This window comes from Macaca thibetana, chromosome 3 (genome assembly GCF_024542745.1).
Source record: "Macaca thibetana thibetana isolate TM-01 chromosome 3, ASM2454274v1, whole genome shotgun sequence".
Classification (NCBI taxonomy): Eukaryota; Metazoa; Chordata; class Mammalia; order Primates; family Cercopithecidae; genus Macaca; species Macaca thibetana.
In genome coordinates, this window is record NC_065580.1 from 35,491,016 (window position 1) to 35,517,705 (window position 26,690).

General features: G+C 36.1%; 1 protein-coding gene across 3 annotated transcripts in view; it reads left to right on the forward strand.

Annotated features, from left to right (window-relative positions):
• Positions 1-26,690, forward strand: part of IQUB (IQ motif and ubiquitin domain containing) — an 80,156-nt gene that overhangs the window by 17,719 nt on the left and 35,747 nt on the right. For 2 of the 3 annotated variants that reach the window (XM_050782609.1, XM_050782607.1), the window contains 6 exons: positions 1,311-1,708; positions 3,649-3,783; positions 10,363-10,524; positions 10,610-10,782; positions 10,974-11,129; positions 16,793-17,003. In XM_050782609.1, the coding sequence (XP_050638566.1) occupies positions 1,315-1,708; positions 3,649-3,783; positions 10,363-10,524; positions 10,610-10,782; positions 10,974-11,129; positions 16,793-17,003 (1,231 nt within the window). In that variant the 5' untranslated portion in view covers positions 1,311-1,314. The remainder of the gene's footprint in view (positions 1-1,310; positions 1,709-3,648; positions 3,784-10,362; positions 10,525-10,609; positions 10,783-10,973; positions 11,130-16,792; positions 17,004-26,690) is intronic. The other variant, XM_050782610.1, reaches the window with a different exon arrangement.

Here is a 26,690-nt window from a genome sequence, read left to right on the forward strand (position 1 = left end):
ACATAAAAATATTTTTTCTCTTCTATCTTTCTATTTTTCCTTCTGGGACTCCATTTTGACATATGTTAGTTCAGAAGCTGGCAAACATTTTATGAAAAGGACTTCACAGGTCTTTTTTAGACTGCAGAGACTACATGTAGTCTCCAATGCATCTTCTTTGTTGTTTTTTGGTTTCACAGTACAAAATCATTCTTAGCTCACAACAAAATATATGCTTAGCAAAAACATGCTAGACTTTCTTTTCCATCGCTTTTAGTCTCATATTTTTTGTATCTTATCTTTTTGCATCATTCTATATAAAATCATTTTATTTATCTTCCAGTTTACTAATTCTCTCTTCAACTGTCTCTAATCTTGTATAGCTTATTCACTGAGATCAACAATTATATATTTTTATTGCAGATGTTTCCATTTTTTAAAATTTATAATCCAGTATCCAGAGAATTCCACTGGCTGTGGGTGAATTTATTTTCTCCATAAAGATTTGTACTCAAAGCAGAAGCCCCAGAGAGAGCTTTTCCACCTCACTACTGTTCCAAGGTTTCATATTACCCTTGTCTTTGCCATAGAAATCTGGTCTTGGGGCTACATTCCCTATTTTCCCTTCCTGACTTCCATAGGTGAGCTCCCTGCTATATTGGACATTCGTTTCTCCAATTTAGCTCCTGCATCTGCAGCCCGGCTCTGGGATGCCCTGGACTATCCCAGTCCAATCTTTCAGATATTGTCGTCTTGTCTTCCAAACCCAAGCTCTTGGCTGCTATAGCTGTGGGTCTAGTCAGCATCAAGCTCAACCAATATTTGTTGTTAATAGGTTTATTTGGGGGAGCAGAGGTCATTGCAGACCTCTGCTACAATTTGTAAGAGCAGAGCTACTACAAAAAGTGTATTCTGTTCAGGGTACACTTGCTATAGAGATGGCTGGTTCCTTGGAGCTTCTAATCATTTGTAATGCTAGAGGCATCCATATATCAGTTTTGTATTCAGAAAAAAGAAATTCAGAAAGTCTCTTCATGAGGCATTCTTCATTAAATAAGGAAGTCTCAAAAATATGAGACTAAAATAAGGACCAAATAAAGAAGAAATGACAAGATATTTAAAAATATTTTTCCATATATTCTTTGCAGAGTATTGTCAAATTTATTGTTTTGAGGTTCTTTTTTTTTAACTTGATGCCATTAGTAAGATAAACATTTTTTTAAATGAGCAACTTTAGTTGAATATTATGAATGTTACTCTGTACTAGCAATGAATTTGATTTTTGGTGTAGAAACTTTGTGTAGTAAATGTGTTTATTTTTCTTAATTCAGGAAAATGTCTAATCAGCCCAAGAAGTATGAAACTCAGAATATAGCCAATTCAACAGAAGAAAGTGATGCTTTTGACATTGTTACTATTCCAGTTCCCTCAGAAGAGCCTCAAGAGTCAGATCAAACTGAAGAGCATGAATCTGGGATAGAACAATTCAGTGAGAGCCATGCAATACATGTTGAGGAGCAGAGTGACCGAAGCTTTTCAAGCCTGGAACCAGACAATGAACAACTCATGAAAGAGGTTATATCACCAAGACAAGTTTCATATACTCCACAACATCATGAAAAGCAATATGCAATGCAGAGTCCAAATGATGATAGTTTGGCATTTCTGGATAAAATAAAGGCTATAAAGGAGTCTTTGCAAGAATCAATGGAAGATTCTCTAGCAACAGGTGCTACCTAAGGAAGATAGGCTATTTCATTTTCTCATTTTGAAGAATGATTGTGTTTTCTTGTTGGCTTATTTTCGCTTAAAGATTTGTTTTATATTTGATATTCCTTTCCCTTTCCCTCATCCACCAAACTTCCAGAGTTACTTTGCTTGAATCTCTTAACTATTTGTGAAAGCTTCTGTATTCTGCATTATCTATTTTTCATCAATGAATGATCTTCATTAAATTTAAAAATTGATATTTATATATTTTTTCAAAGAAAGTAGGTTTTAAAAATGTTTATGACCTTTAAAAATGATGGAGAAATTGTTGACTAAAATGGGAATTATTTTACATGCCAATTTGGAATTAATTGTTGTATCTAAATAGCAAGAGGTGGATAGGTGGATGGGAACTTGACAATAGATTTTCTAGTTTCATATCCAGTGCTCGCTTATTCTACATATTATGTTGCTTTTCCGTATTTCTGTAGTCTGCTTAGTGTTAGCTTATATTTTCCTTCAGAAAAATCATTGTTTTTCATTGTAGGTTAATTTTAAAGACATAAAATAATGTTGATATCATATAATAGTTATTATTACATTCTTAATAACAGCAGAGTGGCAGCAGCAATAAGGTGGTTACACAGAGAACCATTCTACTTGCACGGTTAACTGACTGCTCCTTTTCCATCTTGTGAATGAGTTGTGAGAGAGTTTCTGCCTACAGAGTGGAGAACATGAACCATGATTTAACAACAATAATAACAGCAGCTTAGTTTGGCTGGTAAAATGTAGCTTTTGAATCTAGTGGGGTAGTTTACCCTTGTGTGATGTGTCCATATACGTAAAGAATGAAAAGAAGGAGAGAAAACTACTGAAGCCTGATTATACCTGACTGAAGCAGGTGTCTCTCAATTTTAGTATTTAATGTAAATTTGGGTTTCATTTTTGGGTATTTCTGTCATTCCCTGATATAACTTACAGGAAACACATGGTGATTTTTTTTTTAAAAAGTTGTCTTGGTCCTGTACCTCGTGAGCTTCACAAATCCCTTGACACATTTCCCCTTCCCAATAGTGACACATTTCACTATTGTGAAAGCTTTAAAATTGATTATAGTTTTTTGCACTGAGAAGACAATTAAAATAACCTTCTCATGGTTTGCCATCTGAGAAAGTATTCTCTTTGTTGATAGAGAACTGTGAAAACAAGTTTTAACAAGCTCAAAGAACCTTAGCATTACCAGTGCCTACTTAAATTTTGTCACGTTATTGATAAATGTCTTATTTTTAGCTTTATGAAAACTGTAATTTCAGGAAAGGAATGTACAAAACTTTTTTGACCCACAGTCTTTATTCTATACTCCATCTTTTTACATCTTCTCTATTAAAATTTGAAGTCTGTAGATGTAAAACAGTTTACCCATATTAATTACTTTTTACATACCGTATTTCCCTCCTGTATTTGTGAACAGATAATCATTTTATAATAATATTTTAGAAAATTTTAATATGTAAGAATCTTGATTCTCTTTTTTCTAGAGGGGATTGAGCCATATAATGTCCCTCTTTGTGAAAAGTAGTTATAGTGCATTTCTAACTTCTGGGACATTGTCTGTCTCAGGTCTCTCTTTCCTAAATTCACTATGCCAAAATGCCTAATTTCCTGGGATGTTTCCTATGCTTATATCTGAACAATACATACCAGGTATTGAACATTAGAGCTAATTTTTGAGATTATGGATTGATTTTCAAAGCAACTAAATGTTGGCCACTTCTCCTTATAGAAAATTAAAAGTAACTGTTATCATTGGGGCGCAGCAGGGAAACACCAGCAAGAACAACTTGCATTTTATATAATTAAAAATTAACACATAATTCTGTATCTGTTTGTGGACTGTAGTTTGCTGACCTTTGCTGTATTTAACTATAATTCTTTCTTTTCTCTTTTAATTTACAGTAAAAGTTGTACTTATTCCAGTGGGCCAGGAAATTGTAATATCTTTTAAGGTTGATACCGTTCTTAAATATCTCAAGGACTATTTTTCACACTTATTAGGTATCCCACTTTCTGTACTGCAGATAAGATACTCAGGTAAGTTTGGAGGCTAATAAAACATATCAGGACTTTTCTAGTTTTAAGATGTAAACAATCAAGATCTTTGATTTTAAAAAGTAAATACCTTGATACTAATTGAACATTGTGGGTTATGCATTCACTCTTTCAACACATATTTAGTAAGGACATACTTTGTTCTAGATACTTTGCTAAGAAATGAAGATACAGAGAAATGCGAAATAAGATTCCTGTTCTAAAATTGTTTACAGACTAGTAAGGAAGAAGATGCATGCAGTAGCTACCATGTAATGTGTAAACGCTTTCATGGAAATATGCACAAAAAGCTGTGGGAACAGGGGAAGGAACTTGGTCGATTCTAGAAAGTTTCATTTAATAAAAGTGATAATAATTGTGCCAAGTCACAAGGAGGTGAGAAAATGTGGAAGTTTCGGGAAGTGTTAAGAAGTGTTCAGTGGCTGGAAGTAGATTATATATGGGTAGTGGGAGGAGATGAGATTGAAAAAATGGATGATAAAAGAGAATGTGTAGAACAGGAAGAGGACTGAAAATGATTTACGAGTGTTCTGTACATTAAGGTCAATTCACATTTCCATGATGATAGGTATATTTATATTTTGTGGATGATATTGAACAGCCCACTGAAGTTATATAATCTTGTGTCATGAGAGGACATAGTGTTTATTAACTGTTACAGTTTATCAGACTAACCTACCTAAATATATGTTTTTATAGAATATGTCTGAACAGATCCTAATATTTTAAATAGTTTTGATATTCACTTATAATGATGCCATAAAAAGGTTCCAGAGAAAAACTATTTAATTTCCAAATTATTTTAAAAAAATGTATTATAGTAAATGTACTCCAAAAGTAAGATGTTCATGTGTTCAGATAAGTGATTGTTAAAACTTGATTTGGTATACGAAAGCTAAAATTTAAATAATTATTAGTAATAATGATTATGACCATATTGTTGGTGTTGGTGACTAATTTATTGACCATATGCTGTGTGCTAGCGCTTCCAAAAGATGTTTTGCCTACCTTATAATTTAGTCAACACAGCAGCCTTTTGATGTAGGAATTACTAGTAACTCTTTTTTCAGCAGAAGGAAACTGAAACTCAGGAAACTTATGCAAAGTCATAAAACTTGTAAGTGGCAGAGTCTGAACTTAAATGTAGGTATGACTTCAGAGGGAATTTGAAACTACTGTGCATTAATTATAAGGTGAAGTTCAAAATTGGATGAGAGAGCACTTTGAGATTGTAGTAACCAGCTAGTGGTACTTAAGGATTTCTCTGTTCTTTGTACTTCATGACCTTTCTTCTTTAAGTACCAGGCATCACCACTGGGTAACAGGCTTATGCCAGCAGCAATTACAAAAGAGCTTGATTCTATGCCAACCATCCTCTGAAGTGCTTTCTGCTAGTACTAGAACTTGAGCTTCAGTTTGGTGGGATTAAACCCATTACAGAAATAAGTAGAGAAATAAAGGGGTCTCTGGGGACCCTGTATTAGTTTCCTATGGCTGTTCTAACAGTCACAAATTTAGTGGCTTAAAGCAGCACATATATTTCGCTTATAGATCTGGAGGCAAAAAATCCAAAATTAATTTCATTGAGATTAAGTCAAGGTGTCTACAGGGCTGCTGTCCCTCTGGAGGCTCCAGAAGAGAATCTAATTCCTTGCCCTTCCAGCTTCTAGAGTTGCATTCCTTGTATTTCTTGGCTTATTAGCCCCTTCCTCCTTTTTAAAAGCCAGAACTGTAGCATCTTCAAATCTCTCTCTACTTCTGTCATATGGCCTTCTCCTCTGTCATCAAATCTTCCTCTTCCTCTAATAAGGGGACTCGTGATTACATTTATAGCCCAACCAGATAATCCAGGAAAATCTTTCCAACTCAAAATTCTCAATAAAATCTGCAAAGCCACTTTTGCCGTATAAGGTAATATTCATAGGTCTGGGAGATTAGAATGTAGACATACTTGGGGCAGTTATTCAACCTATCATAAAGTCCATATGACATTCATGTTAATTTTATTTTTTTTTTGAAATGGAGTCTCACTCTGTTGTCCAGGCTGGAGTCAGTGGCATGATCTTGCTCACTGCAACCTCCACCTCCTGGGTTCAAGTGATTCTCCTGCCTCAGCCTCCCAAGTAGCTGGGACCACAGGCACACGTCACCATACCAGCTAATTTTTACATTTTTAGTAGAGACGGGTTTCACCATATTGGCCAGGCTGGTCTTGAACTCCTGACCTCGTGATCCACCCGCCTCGCAAATTGCTAGGATTACAGGTGTGAGCCACCACACCCAGCCCTCATATTAATTTTTTAACTGAAGAATTTAGGGTGTGAAGTAGAAACTCAAAGATCTTAGAATGTGCTTTCTTGAACATAGCCAAAATAGACTACAGATGCTCATCAACTTATGATTGGGTTATGTCCCAGTAAACTTACCATAAATTGAAAACATCGTATGTCAAAAATGCATTTAGTAAGCCTACCCTACCAAATCTCAGCTTAGCCTAGCCTTCCTTAAATGTGCTCAGAATAGTTACATTAGCCTACAGGTGGGCAAAATCATTTAATACAAGGACTCTTTTATAAGTGTTGAATATCTCATGTAATTTATTGCATACTGCACTGAAAGTGAAAAACAGTGATTGTGTGGGTAGTCAAAGTATGGTTTCTACTAAATGTGTATGGCTTTTGCATCATCATAAAGTCAGAAAATTGTAAGTTGAACCATTATCATTGTAAGTTGGATTATGTAGTGGTGTCTGATGGATTTCTAAGCATAAGTAAACCTTTTGCAGTGTTCACATTTCTAACTGCAATTTAGAAGGACCATAAATTTTGAAGATTAATATAGACTCCATCAATGAAGTTTCCATGACACAAAACAGCAGCCAGTCACATAATTACACTTTTGTATGCCTTAAAATAGAGAAAGAAAATTAGTCAATTTGCTGAATACACCAGTGGCTGATTAGATGCGGGAGGAGTGAGTAGAAATTAAAACAATAACATCATAAAAATTAAGCAATGTATACTTTTTCTAGCACAAAACTGAGGCTTACCTCTACCATGGCATGAATTAATTTATATGAGTTTCTGATTATGAAAAGAGAGAAAGTAAGGGATTCTGCATATATGCTTCTCTGTACTGGGGGTGATATGGTTTAGATTTGTGTCCCCACCTAAATCTTATGTTGAATTGTATTCCCCAGTGTTGGAGAAGGGACCCTGTGGGAGGTGATTGGATCATGGGGGCAGATTTCCCCCTTGTTGTTCTTGTGATAGTGAGTTATTATGACATCTGGTTGTTTAAAAGTGTTCAGCACCTCTCCCTTTTCTCTCTTCCCCCTACTCCAGCCATGTAAAACATGCCTCCTTCTTCTTCACCTTTTGCCATGATTGTAAGTTTCCTGAGGGCTCCCCAACCATGCTTCCTATACAGCCCATGGAACTGTGAGCCAATTAAAACTCTTTTCTTTATAAATTACCCAATCTTAAGTAGTTCTTTATAGCAATGTGAGAAAGAACTAATACAGAAAGTTTGTACCAAGAAGTTGGGCATTACTGTAAAGATATCTGAAAATATGGAAGCAGCTTTGGAACTGGGTAATGGGCAGAGGTTGGAACAGTTTGGAGGCCTTTGGAGAAGACAGGAAGATGGGGAAAAGTTTGGAACTTCCTAGAGAGTTGTTAAATTGTTGTGACCAAAATGCTGATAGTGATATGGACAATGGAGACCAGGCTGAGGTAGTCTCAGATGGAAATGAGGAACTCATTGGGAACTGGAATAAAGGTCACGTGTGCTATGTTTTAGCAAAGACACTGGCAGCACTGTGTTCTTGCTCTAGGGATCTGTGGAACTTTGAACTTGAAAGTGATGATTTAGGGTATCTGGTAGAAGAAGTTTCTAAGCAGCAAAGCATTCAAGATGTGGCCTAGCTGGTTCTAACAGTATATGGTCATGTGTGAGCAAGGAGATGATCTGAAACTGGAGCTTACATTTAAAAAGGAAGCAGAGCATAAAAGTTTAGAAAATTTGTAGCCTGACCATTTGGTAGAAAAGAAAAACCCTATTTCAAGGGAGGAATTAAAGCAGGCTGCAAAATTTGTATAATAAAAAGGAGCCAAATGTTAATGGCCAAGACAATGGGGAAAATGCCTCAAAGTCATTTCAGAGACCTTCACGGCAGCTCCTCTTGTCACAGGCCTGGAGGCCTAGGAGGGAAAAATGGTTTTGTGGGCTAGGTGCAGGACCATTCAGGACACTTCTGCCTGTGTCCCAGCTGCTCCAGCTCCTGCTTTGGCTAAAAGAGCTCCAGATATGTCTCAGGCCATTGCTCCAGAGGGTGGAAACCATAAGCCTTAGTGGCTTCCATGTGGTATTAAGCCTATGGGTGCACAGAGGGCAAGAATTGAGCCTCGGGAGCCTCTGCCTAGATTTCAGAGGATGTATGGAAATGTCTGGATGTCCAGGCAGAAGTTGGCTGCAGGAGCAGAGCCCTCATGGAGAACCTCTACTAGGGTGGTGCAGAGGGGAAATATGTGATTGGAGACGCCACAGAGTCCCCACTGTGGCACTGCCTAGTGGAGCCGTGAGAAGAGGGCCACAGTCTTCCAGACTCCAGAATGGTAGATCCATTAGCAGCTTGTACTGTGCACCTGGCAAAGCCACAGGCGCTTAGTGCCAGCTCTTGAGAGCAGCCATGTGATCTGAGCCCTGCAGAGCCACAGGGGCAGAGCTTCCCAAAGCCTTGGGAGCCCACCCCTTGCATCAGTGTGGCCTGTATGTGAAACGTGGAATCAAAGGAGATTATTTAAATTTTAAGATTCAATAACTGCCCTGCTGGGTTTTGAATTTGCATGGGACCTGTAGCCCCTTTGTTTTGGCTGATTTCTCCATTTTGGAATGGGTATATTTACCCAATGCCTATATCTCCATTGTATCTTGGAAGTAACTAACTTGTTTTTTATTTCATAGGCTCGTAGGTGGAAGGGACTTGCCTTGTCTCAGATGAGACTTTGATCTGTGGACTTTTGAGTTAATGCTGAAATGAGTTAAGACTTGGGGGACTGTTGAGAAGGGATGATTGTATTTTGCAATGGGAAGACATGAGATTTGAGGATTTGTGAGGGGCCAAGGGCAGAATATATGGTTTGGCTTTGTGTCCTCCCCCAAATCTCTTGTCAAATTGTAATCCTCAGTGTTGGAGGAGGGGTCTGATGGGAGGCGAATGGATCATGGGGGCGGATTTCCCCCTTGCTTTCTTCTTGATAGTGAGTGAGTTCTCATGAGATCTGATTGTTTAAAGGTGTGTAGCACCTCCTCCTTCACTCTGTTTCTCCTCCTCCGGCCACGTAAGATATGCCTCCTTCCCCTTTACCTTCTGCCACATTTTCCTGAGGCCTCCCCAGCCATGATCCTGTACAGCCTGTGGAATATTGAGCCAGTTAAACCTATTTTATTATTTTTTTCAATACATAGTTTTGCTGTCTTGCTCAAGCTTGAGTTCAGTGGCGTGATCTTGGCTCACTGCAACCTCTTCCTCCCAGGTTTAAGTAATTTTCTTGCCTCAGCCTCCCGAGTAGCTGGGATTACAGGAGTGTGCCACCACAGCCTGGCTCAGTTTTGTATTTTTAGTAGAGACTGGGTTTTCCCATGTTGGACAGGCCGGTCATGAACTCCTGGCCATAGTGATCTGCCCACCTCAGCCTCCCAAAGTGCTGGTATTATAGGCGTCAACTACCATGTGTGGCCTAAATGTCATTTATTTATAAATTATTCAATCTCGGGTAGTTTTTTATAGCAATGTGAGAAAGAACTAATATGAGGGGTAGGATGGGTATTAAAATAATTATCCTTCCTCTTGATGTGGGTATGTCCTGTACTTACGTTTAACGCATTGCGTTTTTGTTGTTTTTTTTTTAGTAGAATGAACGTTTAGTATATTATTTTGCTCATACCATAGAATGTCTTTATTTTTTAAATGTTTGTGGAGTTTCATGGTTATCATATATTCCTGATAAACTGAGAGTAATACAGTGTTATTTATAATGCCAAATTCCTGCTCAAAAATGCTACTAAAACTTACTATTATGGAATTGTCTGTACTAACATCAGAGCAAGAAGTAGAAACTATTAATAGAAACGATTAATACTATATTTAATAATTAAATAATATGTGTTCCTATGAGTAAATATATTAATACTATATTTAATAATTAAATATGTGTTCAAAGTTTCAAAGTTCACCTTTGATATTTTCCATCTCCTTAAAATGAGAATGTGCAATTAGCCATTTCTAGAAATGGTGACTATAGTTAATAATAATATATTACATATTTGAAAATTTCTGAGAGAATAGATATTAAGTGTTCTTACCACAAAATGATAAGTATATGAGGTAATGGACATGTTAATAGCTGTATTAAACTACTTCACAATGTATACATAGTTCAAAACATGTTGTACACGATATATACAATTTTTAATTTGTCAATTAAAAAACAAAAAATAAAATCAATGAATAGCCATTTCTTTGTCATAAAACTTTAAAAATTTTATTTCAATTTTTAGGAAAAATTCTTAGAAATAATGAGACTCTAGTACAACATGGAGTTAAGCCACAGGAGATTATACAAGTGGAAATCTTTTCTACAAATCCAGATCTGTATCCAGTCAAAAGAATAGATGGATTAACTGATGTCTCTCAAATCATAACTGTCACTGTCCAAACTGGTTTGTTATTTGATGTCTTTTAGAAAAAGTATTTTTGAATCCCTTCTTGGTTGAACTTTCATTGAATCTTGGTTTTATCTCTCAGGCCTTGATCGGTACCAGCAGGTAGCTGTTGAGATTGTCAAATCTGACTTTCACAAACCATTTCTTGGTGGATTCAGACATAAAGTAACAGGAGTAGAGTATCACCATGCTGGAACACAAACTGTACCTAAAAAGATTCCCGAAAGACTCAGTGTATTTTGTAGGGATACACAGGTAATGTTTTCGTTTTTCCCTTTAGGTTTTTGAAGATATAGACTCAATAATTGCACTGTATGACTCTCTCAAATTTCTCTTAAGTAATTATATGGCAATTAATAAAAGAAAATTAACTTACATATGTAGAAAAACTCACTTATGTGTGTATATGGGGATATTTATTTAAATTTTTAATGTTTTTCTTTTAGACAGTTTTTCAGAAAAAAATTCTCCAACAAACTACAAATACAACGTCCACACAGATGACTAACATTGGTGTATATGTATCAAATATGACTGATAAACTGGTAACACCAGGAAAGTATTTTTCAGCAGCAGAATACCATGCTCAAAGACTAAAGGCGGTGAGATAACTTTTATTGTGGATGAATACTAAAAATTGGATACATAAGCCAGTTGTTCTGAGTGTGTCTGTTTCTCCAAGCCACATTTGCTTGAGAAAGAATGCTCATGAGTATGGGTCATGTTTCACTGCTAACAAAGCAGTCTTTATCTCCATGTAAAGAACCGGAATCCTAAATGCTCCTAATCCTTCCTTTCCTCTTAGGGAAACCCAGCTTCTTTGTGTATTGCCTTTGGCCATTATTAGCTTTCTTAACACTGCTGTCCCTTGGCCTGAACGCTTGTCACAGTGGAATCACCAAGGAAACTTTCCAGACTAATTGAAACCAAATAGCACAGTAGTCGATTTTCTCTAATATTAACGTAGTCACTCCAACTCTGTTTTATTTTTTTGCATGGTCTATCATTTTTCATTCTTTTACTTTCAACCTATTTGACCTACCTCCTACCATCAATTTACTGTGAGTAAAAATGACCAGAAAGCAGTGACTTTAAGAGATTTTGATTTTCAAATGACAAGAAATCTGGGGCTAGGCTATTCAGCCCGATATCTTTAGAGACAAACTTGTAGTGAAAAAAAGTTAAATCTGTTGACTTAATTGCCCTGAAGGAAACAGTGTACCAGGGGAACCATGGGGCTAACTTTACAGCAGGGTTTGTCAGTGCCAGTTATTCCAGCCTGATAATTTTTTACTTTTTCAGTCCAAACTAATTTTCACCAAATAAAGGAATATGTGAAGTTATTATATCATGTGGGGAAAAGTGAAGTTTGAGTGGGATTTAAGGGAAGCAGTATCCTGATAGTCTCAATGCAAAACAAGGGTGTGTATAAATGGGCCAACATTAGGTCTGGACTGTGAAGTAGACCAAGGTCACCTTCCTTTGGAAACAAAGTTAAAGGAGATGAGAAATGTTTCTTTGAAGTTCTCTGAAGTTCAGCACCTTGGTTGCAAATTGAGGCTGCTTCTCTCTGTCAAAGTGATGTACAACCTTTAGGCAAGAGTGGAATGTTTCTTTCTTACTGGTCTAATTTCAAACAGGAAGTTTCTGATAGTTTATGAATTTAGAGAACAAAGTTTCTCAGTGAGTAAGAAAATAGCAGTCACTCAAAGAAGGGGATTGTTAAAATATTTTATAGTTGTAGAGTGTCCTTGGGAGAAATATTGTTTTTGTTAATTTTGTAGCTGACCTTATTAGTGCCTGTTATTCCAGCCTGACAATTTTTTACTTTCTCAGTCTAAATTAATTTTTACTTTCTTACTATACTGGGCATGGGTGGTGACTATGATGTCATCAGAATCATAAACTGCTTTCATCTTTCTACTCCATTAAGCTCATCATGAGCTTGTTACTGTATGAAGATAAAATGGTTGACTAATTTTCATCATGCCTGCATTCCATGTGAGAAGAAGGGAAAAGTCAAGGCAGCATGTTCCATGAATGCCACCTTCAAGGATTTCCCCGGAAAGCCCCACCCAGTGACTTCTACTTGCATCCCAGTGACTTGAATTATGTCATGTGACTATCCTTACTGCAAAAGTGTGTGATAAATGAATTTTTAAAGTAGCATATCATTGCTCCTCAATGAGATTGAGATCTTCTTAGTAAGAGAAAGTAGAGGAGAATGGATATTAGGTAAGGAAATGGAAATTGCTGTCATTTTCCATACTCCAAAAAATGATATTGAAAGAATAAAAGTATAAATATACAAGGACAAAGAATACATAAGAAGAGTAAATGTCAGTTGTGGTTTTTTTTTTAAGTTTTAAAGCAGATGGAGAAGTGTTAACTTGACTTACCAGAACAGAGGGAGTGAAAATCTAAATGCCTGCCAACGAGGATGGCATCAAGAACCAAATAGATTTGCCCCATAGAGTCTTGCAAGGTGAATTGGAGGTTCTGTGGGAGGTGGAAGTGAGGTGTGACCTGTAAACAGAGGGATTTGTTAAAAGCTGATATAGGGAGTACATTTCCATTAAATAAGTTCTTTTAACTTTGATTCCTTTCTACTTGGGTCATGTTTATTTTTTTAACAGGTTTTGAGTTCACTATTTACTATTTTAAATCTTTCTTGTTTCGAGAAAGATGTTATGTGTGACTACTGATATTTTTGGGCTCATTCTTGCTATTTCATTTTGTTTTATTTACTAATTATTCTTATTTGTTTATGCTTTTTTAGCCTTTTCTTTTTGTTGGTTTGATTAAATGTTTCTTTTTTTTGTTCTTTTGTAGTTCAGAAATAAGTATTTTATTTTTTCTAGTGGTTATGTTACAAAAAAGGGGTCCCGATCCAGATCCCAAGATAGGGTTCTTGGATCTCCCACAAGAACTAATTCAGGGCAAGTCTGTAGAATAAAGTAAAAGCAAGTTTATTAAGAAAGTAAAGGAACAAAAGAATGGCTACTCCACAGACAGAGCAGACCTGAGGGTTGCCCGGTGCCGGTTGCCCATTTTTATGATTATTTCTTCATGATATGCTAAACAAGGAGTGAATTATTCATGCCTCCCGTTTTTAGACCATATAGGGTAACTTCCTGATGTTGCCATGGCATTTGTAAACCATCTTGGCGCTGGTGGGAGTGTAGTAGTGAGGATGACAGGAGGTCACTCTCGTCGCCATGTTGGTTTTGGTGGGATTTAGCCAGCTTCTTTACTGCAACCTATTTTATTAGCAAGGTCTTTATGACCTGTATCTTGTACTGACCTCTTATCTCATCCTGTGGCTTACAATGCCTAGCAGTCTGGAATGCAGCCCAGTAAGTTTCAGCCTCATTTTACCCAGCTCCTATTCAAGATGGAGTTGCTCTGGTTCACACGCCTCTGACAGTTACTCATACATATTTTTTAACATAACTAAATTTTTTATATCAAGTGCATATCTAATCAGGCTATATATTATTTCCATGAATAAGTCAAGAACCTTATTAGGCTTTTCTTCATTTCCTGCCCCCTCCTTTCATTGTTTCCTCTTTCTAGAAGCTGTCAGGATTTTCACTTTATCCTGGGTATTTGGCAAACTTATTGTAATATGCTTGAGACTTGATGATGGACCCTGTCTGAGAGTCCATGTCTTGCTGTGGGAAATATTCCTCTATTATGTTTTTATGAATTTCTGTAATCAACTTTCCTCATTTTGTCTGGAACTTATCTCAGAAATATTTTTGAATGAGGCCAGATGCCGAGACTCAGGCTTGTAATCCCAGTACTTTGGGAGGCTGAGGTAGGCAGATCACTTGAGGCCAGAAGTTGGAGACCAAGCTCGGCAACATGGTGAAACCCTGTCTCTACTAAAAATAGAAGAATTAGCCAGGCATAGTGGCACGTGCCTGTGGTCCCAACTGCTCAGGAAGGGAAGCATGAGAATCACTTGAACCCAGGAGGCGGAGGCTGCAGTGAGCTGAGATCACGCCACTGTACTCCAGCCTGGGTGAGAGTGAGACTTTGCCTAAAAAGAAAAAAAAAAAAATTAAAAAAAAAAAGAAACATTTTGGAATGCTGGGATTTATCTTTCATGTCTCTTATTTTTCATTCATTCATTTAAATTTTTATGAACCTTTGTCCTGCATGCTAAAAGATTTTCTCACCTAATTTTCTTGCCTACTTATTACTTCTTATGTTCTGCACATTCTGCAGATCAGCTTACAAGAAACTACTAGTTCTCTGTCAATACCCATTTTTCCCTTCTCCTATTGTAGTAGAGCTTTATCTGAGCATGTGGCTGCTCCACTGATGACCACATTTCATCACCTCCCTTGTGTATCAGTGAGGCCATATAACTAAGACCTGGACAGTGAGATGTGAGGGACAATGTGAGCCACTTACAGTTATCATTCTTAAAATGCTCTTTGCTCCTTTTCCCTCTGTTTACTGGTTGGAAGCTGGTAAGTGGACCAGCCATCTGGGACATATAAGTAGGAAACCAATTGTTAAATATGACAGAGCTTTCCTACCAGCCCTAAACTGCTGTGCTGATCCGTGGATTGTCACATGAAAGGGAAAAAACTTCTGTGTTTAAACAAATGTGTTTTGGTGTTTTAGATAAGTTTAACAAGTTTAGTAGCACTCAGGCTAATCCGTATTCTATTTAATTTTTTAAATTTCAAAAATAAAAATTTTGCCAGTCTTTTTTCTTGGCTCATTATATTATTTTATACTGATAGCCTTTCCTTTCTCTGTGAAAATATTAACTATATTTAGTCTGCTCTTGTATTTTGTTTTGTTTTGATTTACTCTAGTAGTTCTAAAACTTTATTATAAGCATCATCTGGAGGGCTCATGAATATATAGAATCCTGTGCTGCCCCAGGAGTTTCTGATCAATAGCTCTGGGGTGGGGCCTGAAAATTTGCATTTCTAATAATTTTCTAGATGCTGCTGATGTGTTTGAGATTCTTAATGTCCAATGTGCCAATAGCATATTGGTTCAACCAGTCTGACCCCATGATTTTAGGGGACATGTAAAGCTTGATTATGGGAGAAAGCTAGTTTTCCAGATGGGGGCTTTTTTTTTTTTTTCATTCTGGGTATCAGCTGGGACACTCACCACTCTTGCCTAGGGACGAATATCTCTGTTGCTCCTTGCCTAACTATTTTACAGGAACTTATCCTTTTTGCATTTTTTAAACAGTCACCTGGTTAGTGGCCCTTCTGCTCAGACCATCCATCAGTTTTGGGCTTAGAGCAGTCCTAGAGCCCCTTCTGTATTTTCTGACTTGCTTCTCCAGTGCATGATTAGGTTACAGACTCTTTCTTCAATTAATTCTACCAGCCTCTTTTGTTGAAGGGATTCTTCAAAGTTTCTCTTCTTTTGGGGGACCCCTTCAGTTTGATCCAGTATCTTTGTTGATATCTGCTTTACATAGTTTTTCTATAATTATTAGGCATTAGGATGAGAGTAAGGGATGCATCAGCATAAGCTCTATCATCTGACCTCTTCACATTTTATTTTTATTTATGAGTTTAATAAAATTATAAACTCTCAGAAAAAAGTGATAAACTCTCTCAGCTATATCATAGACTTTTTGAGGGTTTAGTACTATGGTGTACTTCCAAACATATTCATGTTTAATACAATTTAATAAATATTTGTTTGCTTCAGTCTCCATTTTATCTGACCTGCCTTTGATGGTTTCAACACATACCTACCTGATGTGCATTTAGGAAATACAGTTTTGTTATAACCATGAGCCTAAGCTAGTGGCATTTAAGATAAGATGGAGATAATTAATATTTATAACAATAATAGTATTGAGGACTCATGATGTATCAGGCTTGGGTTAAGCACTCTGTATGTATACTCTTATTATCACTGTTTTACACATGAGGGTACTAAAGCATAGAGATGGCAAGTAACTTATCCAAAATCAAACAACTAGTGAGTAGCAGAAGGAAGATTCAAACTAAGTTTTACTCCAGAGTCTATTCTGTTAAGGATTGTACAAACATCTTTCTGTGAAAGTGTATTTGGGAGAATTCAAAGTCAAATACCAGTGGACATGCATTATACATGCTTTTTATGTTAGTGTTTGTGAAAATATCTATTTAGTCTAGGGCTAAAACTAGACTCAGTATTTTCTCATGGAATTGGAATTTAAATAATCATCATTGCCTTTAATATCTGATCAAAAAGTTGATGATAGACACTTTCTATTTCCTTTTAACTATAGGTGATAGTGATACAGACTTACTACAGGCAATGGCATGCTAAAATCTTCGTAGAGGATTTAAGAAGACAGAAAAGCTTAAGGTTGGAATGGGAAACACAGCAAGAACTAAGGAAGATAAGAGAAAAAGAAGAATGGGTAAAATTGGACTATCACCGGAGGCATAATCCTAAAACAAATGAAGATTTTGAATTTCTTTATAATGCATTAGAATGTAAGTTTGACAAGGCTTTGCAAAAAATATTTTTAAATTTTTCATTAATAGGAAAAATAGATTTACTGCAGACAAAAGGAAGGTTATTATTTTAGGGAGATGTCTTGGAGATTTGCACTAGAGAATTTTGAAAGATGAATACCACTTTATATTTGGAATAAGAATTAAGGCTGAAATGAAATTAGAAATGCTTTTATATTAACAATTAAAATGTACATACTGCTTTGTGAATTATGCAGTTTTAGTATATTATTTCATTTGGTCCTCATTCATGTGAGATAAAGAGAGAAAGTACTGTGTAATCTGGTTTACTTGTGGTTTGGGAATTTGTGAACTCAAAGTTGAGTTGTTCTTTAATCCCTCAATCCAGTATCCTGTCTGATTTTGCTCTTTAGAGAAGGGGCTTGGCAATATTTTAAAAATTCCCTCTTATTAATAATACTATATAAATGTATATTCTCTACACCTTGACTTTTATACCTTATTTCTTCTACAGTGTATGTGCTAGTCATGGATAAATTAAAAGTTTCAATTATTTGAATAAGCCAGGCACTCTTTACTCAGGCAGTAGATACACCATTCCCCTTCTTGGAAGTGTTTCTCCATTGCCCACCTTTGGATCTCAGGTTAAATGTCACCTCCTTAAAGGTTTTTGTGATTGACAACATAAGTTGGATATCGTTTTGTCATTTTATGGTCTTCATTGCACCTGAAACTTTTCATTTATATCACCACAGTTGGTAATACTACGTCTTTTTTTCAGTCTTAGTTATTTCTTTAGTAATAATACATCTTTTGTTTAACATTTATTTATGCCATGAGGGAATAATTCATTTATTTTTTGATGAGCTGTCTTTTACTGTGCTTAGCTTGTATGCCCAACAAATGTTTGTAAAATGAATGAATGAATGAATAAAAGGAAGAAACCCAGGGTTGTACTAATGCAACTATCTCTAGCTTCTGCTTTGCCAGCGGTAACTGGTAAGGTGGAAATAACTGAAGCAGAAGAGTTATGTAATACACCAGATATCTGAGAGTGGAGAAATTAGACCCTTATGAAGACATGGAAAAATTTAAAACCTAGAAGTAGCCTCAATTGACCTTTGTAGTTGAATGGGATATTTTAGTCCAAGGAAATAAGTTTTTGACTTCTCTCTGATTATTTATAACACTAAGCAAATTTTCTTCCATTCGTTTGTTTCATTGCATACTATTTTTTTTTTTTGTAGATGTTATATGTTCTGTTCCTGAAGTTGCAGTTTCCTTTCTAATTGGATACATTTTTAAGCATCAGATATTGAGTCTGTTTTTATAGCTATAATATTCTATTTACCAAAAATAATATAATTAAACATTAGGGCTAATAAACAATATTAATAAATTCATTTTCCTGGTAACATAAAAATTGAGTGGCTTTAGGAATATTTACAGCTTATGGTAAACATTTACAACTACTATGGTAGTTTTTGAGGTAACTGTTAAGCCTGTTCCCTAGAATTGTGTGTCTGTTTTCCCTTTTATCCTAATCATCATCCTCTGAAAATACTGCTTATTTTACTTTAAACTTCACTTCTACTTCCATTTTTTCTATCAGAAAATAACAGATTATTAAGTGTCAGTAGTTCAATAGAGAACATCATTAGCCAGGTATCTATGAAAGGTCTTATTGACAAGTTTAAAACTAACATTCTATTAGAGCAGAGCTCTATTAAAATAATATTCTAAATTCATATGTGACTAAAGGATACTTGTGTGGTTAACAGACAACTGTGCAAAATAATAGGAAATATGTTGAATGAGCTTCTGCCTTTTCTAATTATTAGTGGTGTTAATTAGGACAAGTTACTCACTTCTCCCGAACCTCAATTTCTTCATCTATAAAAGGGAATTAATAATTTTTGGCATGTCTACTTCAGAGGGCTTAATAGAGTAAAAAGGATGAAATATTACATTTATGAAAGTATTTTAAAAAGTTTAAGGACCTATACATATGTGAGCTATTGTTCTATGGCAAATGATTTTATACAGAATTTTCATACTAAAGTAAAACAGTTATATTTTATATAAGTCCACATATGATTTATATATGGAGGAAAATGAAATACGTGAAGTTTCTTATATAAAAGAGACGTCTTTCGGGTTTTTCTAGTCCTAAAATTCTAAATTAAAAGCCTTGGAATAATAATTTTTAAGTTCTGTTAAAAAATCTGTGGTTCACAAACTCAATAATTTATATTGCTCTTCTGTAATTTCATTTCATATTCATAACTCCATTCCTTGGAACTGCTGCCCTCTTGTGGCTCATAATGATAATTGTATACTTTGAGCTATAATTCATAATATGAAACTTAACTTTTTCTCAAGGTAACCTGTTTTTCAGTAATAAAAGCAAAATGATATCAATTTAAGAAAATAAACTTAGCTGTATAAGGTAATATGTCAAAGATGAAGCTATCTCCAGGCAATAATATTTGATTTTTATGTCTTTTTATAGCAATATGTTGAAGGTGATCTCTTTTATCGTTCTGAATTGTCACTAGGGCCATTACTTGGAAAAAAAGGTGCTAAGTATCCCATATTCTAAATAGAATAATTGGGGTTGTTTTGTCTATTTAAAAATTTTATATAGGTGCAATTATGCAGAATAGAATTTTTTGCGTTTGTTTTTCAAAATTCAGTGTTGTGTCATGAGACTGATCCTTTTATTGTGAGTAGTTGCCCTTTGTTTATTCTCGTTTCTGGATAGTGTGCCATTGCATGGATGAGCCATAAATTATGTATCCATTTTACTGTGGATTTGGTCCTTCCCACCCCGCCCCCCACAACTAGTTTTTGGCAAATATAAGTAGTACACTTTGGTGAATATATATATATATATATATATATTCACCAACAGATGTTTGTAGTAGTACTACTTGTGTATATGTACACACACACACATGCACACACACACACATTTCTCTCAGGGTGTTAACCTAGCAGTGGAATTGCCGGATCATAGGATAGACATAATTCAGCTTTAGCGAATCTCACCAGATAGTTTTTTAGAGGTTGTATCATTTTAAACTCCTATGGAAGAGTATGAGAGTTTTAATTGCCCTGTCATCCACTCCAACATTGGACGCTTCTGTCTTTTTCATTGTAGCCTTTCTGGAGGGTGCTATCAAGCTGCCTTATTTTTGACTGAGGCTCCAATAGGTGAGATATCAAGATACCAGAGTCAATGAGAGTCAGTCTCTCTCTCCCTCATAAAGAATTTACAAAGGAAGTAAAATAGGACCTATTTATTGGTTCATGGGTCACTTAACAAAATAAAAGGTATAAGAAGGGCTAGGAGATATTTGAAGAGGTTAGTAAGGTAGGTTTTTTTGGAGAGAGCCATTGCTCTCCATTTGGGGAGAGCCATTGCTAGTGAGAGGAGCTTCAAGGGAGTACTCTTGGTGAGCTTTGAAATATTCCCTGTGTTTGGGGAACAACGAGGATTGTTGCCTGAACCTTGACCAGGATGGTAGACTGGTGTCTGACTCTAAACAAGGAAACCCAGAGAACTAGAGGAGGGCTTTCAGACTTCTTTGATATTGGAGAGTGCAGCTGCATTATTTATAGCACTCCCAGGATTTTTAAAACAGAGTGTATCTTTGTTTTCTATCAAAAGGGGACTATACAGTAGAGAAAACAAGAGAGAGTGAGCATGCAACAGTGTAATTTGAGGTGCTCTTGGTCCTGTTTAATAGGGCCAGCTATAGAAATGAAGGGATCTTGTCAGAAAGAAGCTTGAAGTGAACAGCTAGTTTATCCCTAAGTGGCTACCTGGAGTGCAAATACATCTGTCTTGGGCCAGGGGAGTTGCGGTTCAGCTCAAGAGCCTCAGGATGGTGAGTTTGAATCATCTGACAGGCCTGGAGAGTGGGGGTTTATCCAGCCAAGTAAGAACTGCCCCTTCCATTCACTCATCTCCCAAAGGAGTACAGGGGAGAAACAGCAGCTAGTGGTGAGGAAAGGAAGTGAGAGGTGAGGGTGTGTTCAGAGGATCTACTCTTTTCCCACAGTCTTCAGGCAGGTTTCCATTCTTTCAGTCTTTGGCATGTCTTTTCATTCTTTCAACAGTGTATTTCTTAGAGCAAAAGGTTTTAATTTCAATAAGTCCTATTAGTTTCTTCTCATGTGAATCATGCTTTTGGTGTTATATCTAAAAACTCATCACCAAACTTAAGGTCCCACAGCTTTTCTCCTATGTGTTCTGGAAGTTTTATATTATATTTTGAATTTAGGTATGTTATCCAGTTTGAAATAAACTTTGCATGAAATGTGAGGTATGTGTTGAGATGAATTTTTAAATTTTTTGCTTTTGAACATCCAGTTTTCCTTTAGCATTTGTCGAAAACACTGTCATTTCTCCATTGTATTGCCTTTGCATCTTTAAGATCGTAGTCTATTCGGGCTACTATAACAAAATGCCATAGACATAAATAACAGAAATTTATTCTTTAGAGTTCTCAAGTTCGGAAACTCCAAGGTCAGGGCACCAGCCGACTCCGTGTCTGGGGATGGTTTGTTTCCTGGTTCGTAGATAGTGCCTTCTCACTGTGATCTCACATAGCGGAAGGGATGAAGAGCTTTCTTGGGTCTATTTAATAAGGGCAATAATCCCATTCATGAGGGTTCCACCGTCATTATCTGATCACATCCCCAAAGGCCCCACATCCTGTTATTGCCTTATCTTTATATACTGTCAAACTTGATTTGCCAAAATTTTGTTTTAGAATTTTTGCATCTACATTCCTAAGGGATATTGGTCTGTGACTTTTTTTCCTTGTTATGTTACTCTCTGGTTTTAGTATTTGCATAATGCGAATTTCCTCTGTGCTCTTCAATTTTCTAAAACAGTTTGTGTAAAATTAGTAGGATTTCTTCATAAAATGTTAGGAATTCAACAGTGATACCAACTAGGTCTGGAGTTTTCTTTGTGGGAAGGTTTAAACTATAAATTCAATTTCTTTAATAAGTATAGGGGTATTCATGTGACTTATTTATCATTGAGTAAGCTTTGATAGTTACTGTCTTTAAAGAAATTGGTAATTTTATCTGAGTTGTTGAATTTATTGGCATAAAAATGTTAATAATGTTCCATGTTATCCTTTTAATACCTATCGGATCTATAGTGATGTTACCTCAATACCTGGTAATTTTGTGTCTCCTCCTTTTTTTCCTGATCAGTCTGCCTAGGGATTTATCAGTTTTATTACTCTTCCCCTGATTTTTCCCAGTTCTTTTTCTCTGTTCCATTTAATTTCTATTAATTTTAATTGTTAATTTCTATTGTTATTTATTTCCTTCATTATGCTTACCTTTGGTTCAGTTTACTCCTCTTCCAGTCCTGTGGTGGAAGCTGAGGTCATTTGATTTGAGAACTTTCTTCTTTCCTAATTATAGGTGTTTGGTGCTGTAAATTTTCCCTTAAGTATTGCTTCAGCTGCATCCTCACATTTTGATACGTTGAGTTGACATTTTCTTTCAGTTCAAAATACTTTGTAATTATCCTTTTGATTATTTCTTGACCCATGGAATATTTAGAAGTAGGTTATTTAATTGCTAAATACTTGGGGATTTTTCAGATATCTTTCTGTTACTGATTTCTAATTTTATTGTAATGGGAGAATGTAATTTTGTATAATTTGAGTTTTGTTTTTTGTTTTTTTTTCCTTCTGAGACGGTGTTTTGCTCTTGTTGCCCAGGCTGGAGTGCAATGGCATGATCTTGGCTCACCACAACCTCTGACTCCCAGGTTCAGTGATTCTCCTGCCTCAGCCCCCTGAGTAGCTGGGATTACAGGCATGCGCCATTACACTGGGCTAATTTTGTATTTTCAGTAGAGATGGGGTTTCTCCATGTTGGTAAGGCTGGTCGTAAACTCCCGATCTCAGGTGATCTGCCCACTTCTGCCTTCCAAAGTGCTGGGATTACAAGCGTGCGCCACCGTGCCTCACCAATTTGAGTTCTTTTAAATTTATTGAGACTTATTTTAACAACTGGAATACAAATGACATTGGAGAATATTCTGTGTGCATGTAGGAAGAATTGACTTTCTATTGTGTTTGGGTGTAGTAATCAATAAATGGCAATTAGATCAAGTTGGTTGATAATGTTGTTTAGATTTTCTATATTTTTACAAATTTCCCATTTATTTATTGAAGCTAAAGCTATGTAAACCTCTATGGATGGAAAAGAAGCCTACTGTGTATGGGGAGGAATCCATGAGCATCCTGCTCGTGGAAGTGCAAGGACAGAATTTATTCTGCAAATTCAAAACCAGGGTTGCTGCATGTGAGAGGTGCAGTAAACAAGGAGAACTATAAATGTGGCACATAAGTATTTTTAGGAAGAGTTCAGAAAATCCAAAAAAACGTGGAATGAACTGAAACTTATGATACATGCCAATGACTAAAGTGACTTTGGGAATATTTGTTCAGAATAATGAGCAGTGGGCTGCAGTTTCAACCTGTTTTGCTTTCATGTCTATGCAGAGCATAGCACAAACATGGCTTAAGTGAGTTTGGGTTCCCAGTCCAGATGTATATTCCAAGGTAGCAGAGTAATGATCAAAACTGTTCTCAGTAAACTTTAGTCATGAAGAATGGGCGAAGTGCCCAGAAGACATGATCTATCAGAGAAGACTTATGGTTGATTATTACAAACATTACAGCTTTTTATAAATCCCTCCTCCTTTTGACAGGTACATGACTGACATTTGAGGATTATTTATACCAAATTTCCCCAAGTTTACCTTGCTGAAATTTTTGTTGCATCCTATGCATTTTGACATGTAGCGTTTTTTTATTAATATTGTTATGCTTTTTACTTTTCTTTGATTAAATTGTTATTTTTGATGATATTTCTTCAATTAACAAGCAATTGGAATATTTCTATTTAAACTTTTGTTATTCTAGTTTAATTGTTCTGTGGCAAAAATGTAGTTTGTAACATTTCTGATTTCTACAACAATATGATATATCTATATAAATGGTTTATTGAACTTGGAAAATGAGGTTACATTTTCAGCTTTTGGTGTTCAGAGCTTGATGTATGACAATTTAATTTTTAAAAATCGTTGTTCACATATCTCATGCTTTTAATTTTTTTACTTGGCTCTGTCATAGATTAATGCATTTGTATTTTATCTATTTTTTAATTATAAAAAATATACTCCCCAACATTGTATTGATAATTGATAGAATTTTTAAAAACATACTTGATGGTATATGATTTCCTATATAAACATTCATGACAGTCAGATGTTTCATCATAAAATCACCTTCTACCTAAAAGACCTGAATTTTGAGGTTCTCCCTCAAAATTTTATGTTTTATGTTTTAATATTGCTACTTCTGCTTTCTTTTTTGTTCATATCTGCTAACCTTTTTTTCTTTTTTTATACTTTAAGTTCTAGGGTACATGTGCACAACGTGCAGGTTTGTTACATATGTGTACATGTGCCATGTTGGTGTGCTGCACCCATTAACTAGTCATTTACATTAGGTATATCTCCTAATGCTATCCCTCCCTCCTCCCCCCTCCCCACAATAGGACCTGGTATGTGATGTTCCCCTTCCTGTGTCCAAGTGATCTATCTCATTGTTCAGTTCCTACCTATGAGTGAGAACATGTGGTATTTGGTTTTCTGTTCTTGCGATAGTTTGCTCAGAATGATGGTTTCTCAGCTGCATCCATATCCCTACAAAGGACACGAACTCATCCTTTTTTATGGCTACATAGTATTCCATGGTGTATATGTGCCACATTTTCTTAATCCAGTCTGTCACTGATGGACGTTTGGGTTGATTCCAAGTCTTTGCTATTGTGAATAGTGCCACAGTAAACATACGTGTGCATGTGTCTTTATAGCAGCATGACTTATAATCCTTTGGTATATACCCAGTAATGGGATGGCTGGGTCATACGGTATTTCTAGTTCTAGATCCTTCAGGAATCGCCACACTGTTTTCCACAATGGTTGAACTAGTTTACAGTCCCACCAACAGTGTAAAAGTGTTCCTATTTCTCCACATCCTCTCTAGCACCTGTTGTTTCCTGACTTTTTAATGATTGCCATTCTAACTGGTGTGAGATGGGTATCTCATTGTGGTTTTGATTTGCATTTCTCTGATGGCGAGTGATGATGAGCATTTTTTCATGTGTCTGTTGGCTGTATGAATGTCTTCTTTTGAGAAGTATCTGTTCATATCCTTTGCCCACTTTTTGATGGGGTTGTTTGTTTTTTTCTTGTAAATTTGTTTGAGTTCTTTGTAGGTTCTGGATATTAGCCCTTTGTCTGATGAGTAGATTGCAAAAATTTTCTCCCATTCTGTCGGTTGTCTGTTCACTCTGATGGTAGTTTCTTTTGAAGCTCTTTAGTTTAATTAGATCCCATTTGTCAATTTTGGCTTTTGTTGCCATTGCTTTTGGTGTTTTAGACATGAAGTCCTTGCCCATGCCTATGTCCTGAATGGTATTACCTAGGTTTTCTTCTAAGGATTTTATGGGTTTTGGTCTAACATTTAAGTCTCTAATCCATCTTGAATTAATTTTCATATAAGGAGTAAGGAAAGGATCCAGTTTCAGCTTTCTACTTATGGCTAGCCAATTTTCCCAGCACCATTTATTAAATAGGAAATCCTTTCCCCATTTCTTGTTTTTGTCAGGTTTGTCAAAGATCAGATGGCTGTAGATGTGTTATTATTTCTGAGTGCTCTGTTCTGTTCCATTGGTCTATATCTCTGTTTTGGTACCAGTACCGTGCTGTTTTGGTTACTGTAGCCTTGTAGTATAGTTTGAAGTCAGGTAGCATGATGACTCCAGCTTTGTTCTTTTGGCTTAGGATTGTCTTGGCAATGTGGGGTCTTTTTTGGTTCCATATGAACTTTAAAGCAGTTTTTTTCCAATTCTGTGAAGAAAGTCATTGGTAGCTTAATGGGGATGGCATTGAATCTATAAATTACCTTGGGCAGTATGGCCATTTTCACAATATCGATTCTTCCTATCCATGAGCACGGTATGTTCTTCCATTTGTTTGTGTCCTCTTTTATTTCACTGAGCAGTGGTTTGTAGTTCTCCTTGAAGAGGTCCTTTACATCCCTTGTAAGTTGGATTCCTAGATATTTTATTCTCTTTGAAGCTATTGTGAATGGGAGTTCATTCATGATTTGACTCTCTGTTTGTCTGTTACTGGTGTATAAGAATGCTTGTGATTTTTGCACATTGATTTTGTATCCTGATACTTTGCTGAAGTTGCTTATCAGTTTAAGGAGATTTTGGGCTGAGACAATGGGGTTTTCTAAATATACAATCATGTCATCTGCAAACAGGGACAATTTGACTTCTTTTCCTAACTGAATGCCCTTGATTTCTTTCTCTTGCCTGATTACCCTAGCCAGAACTTCCAACACTGTGTTGAATAGGAGTGGTGAGAGAGGGCATCCCTGTCTTGTGCCAGTTTTCAAAGGGAATGCTTCCAGTTTTTGCCCATTCAGTATGATATTGGCTGTGGGTTTGTCATAAATAACTCTTATTATTTTGATTTGCTTTCCATCAATACCGAATTACTTGCGAGATTTTAGCATGAAGGGCTGTTGAATTTTGTCAAAGGCATTTTCTGCATCTATTGAGATGATCATGTGGTTTTTGTCTTTG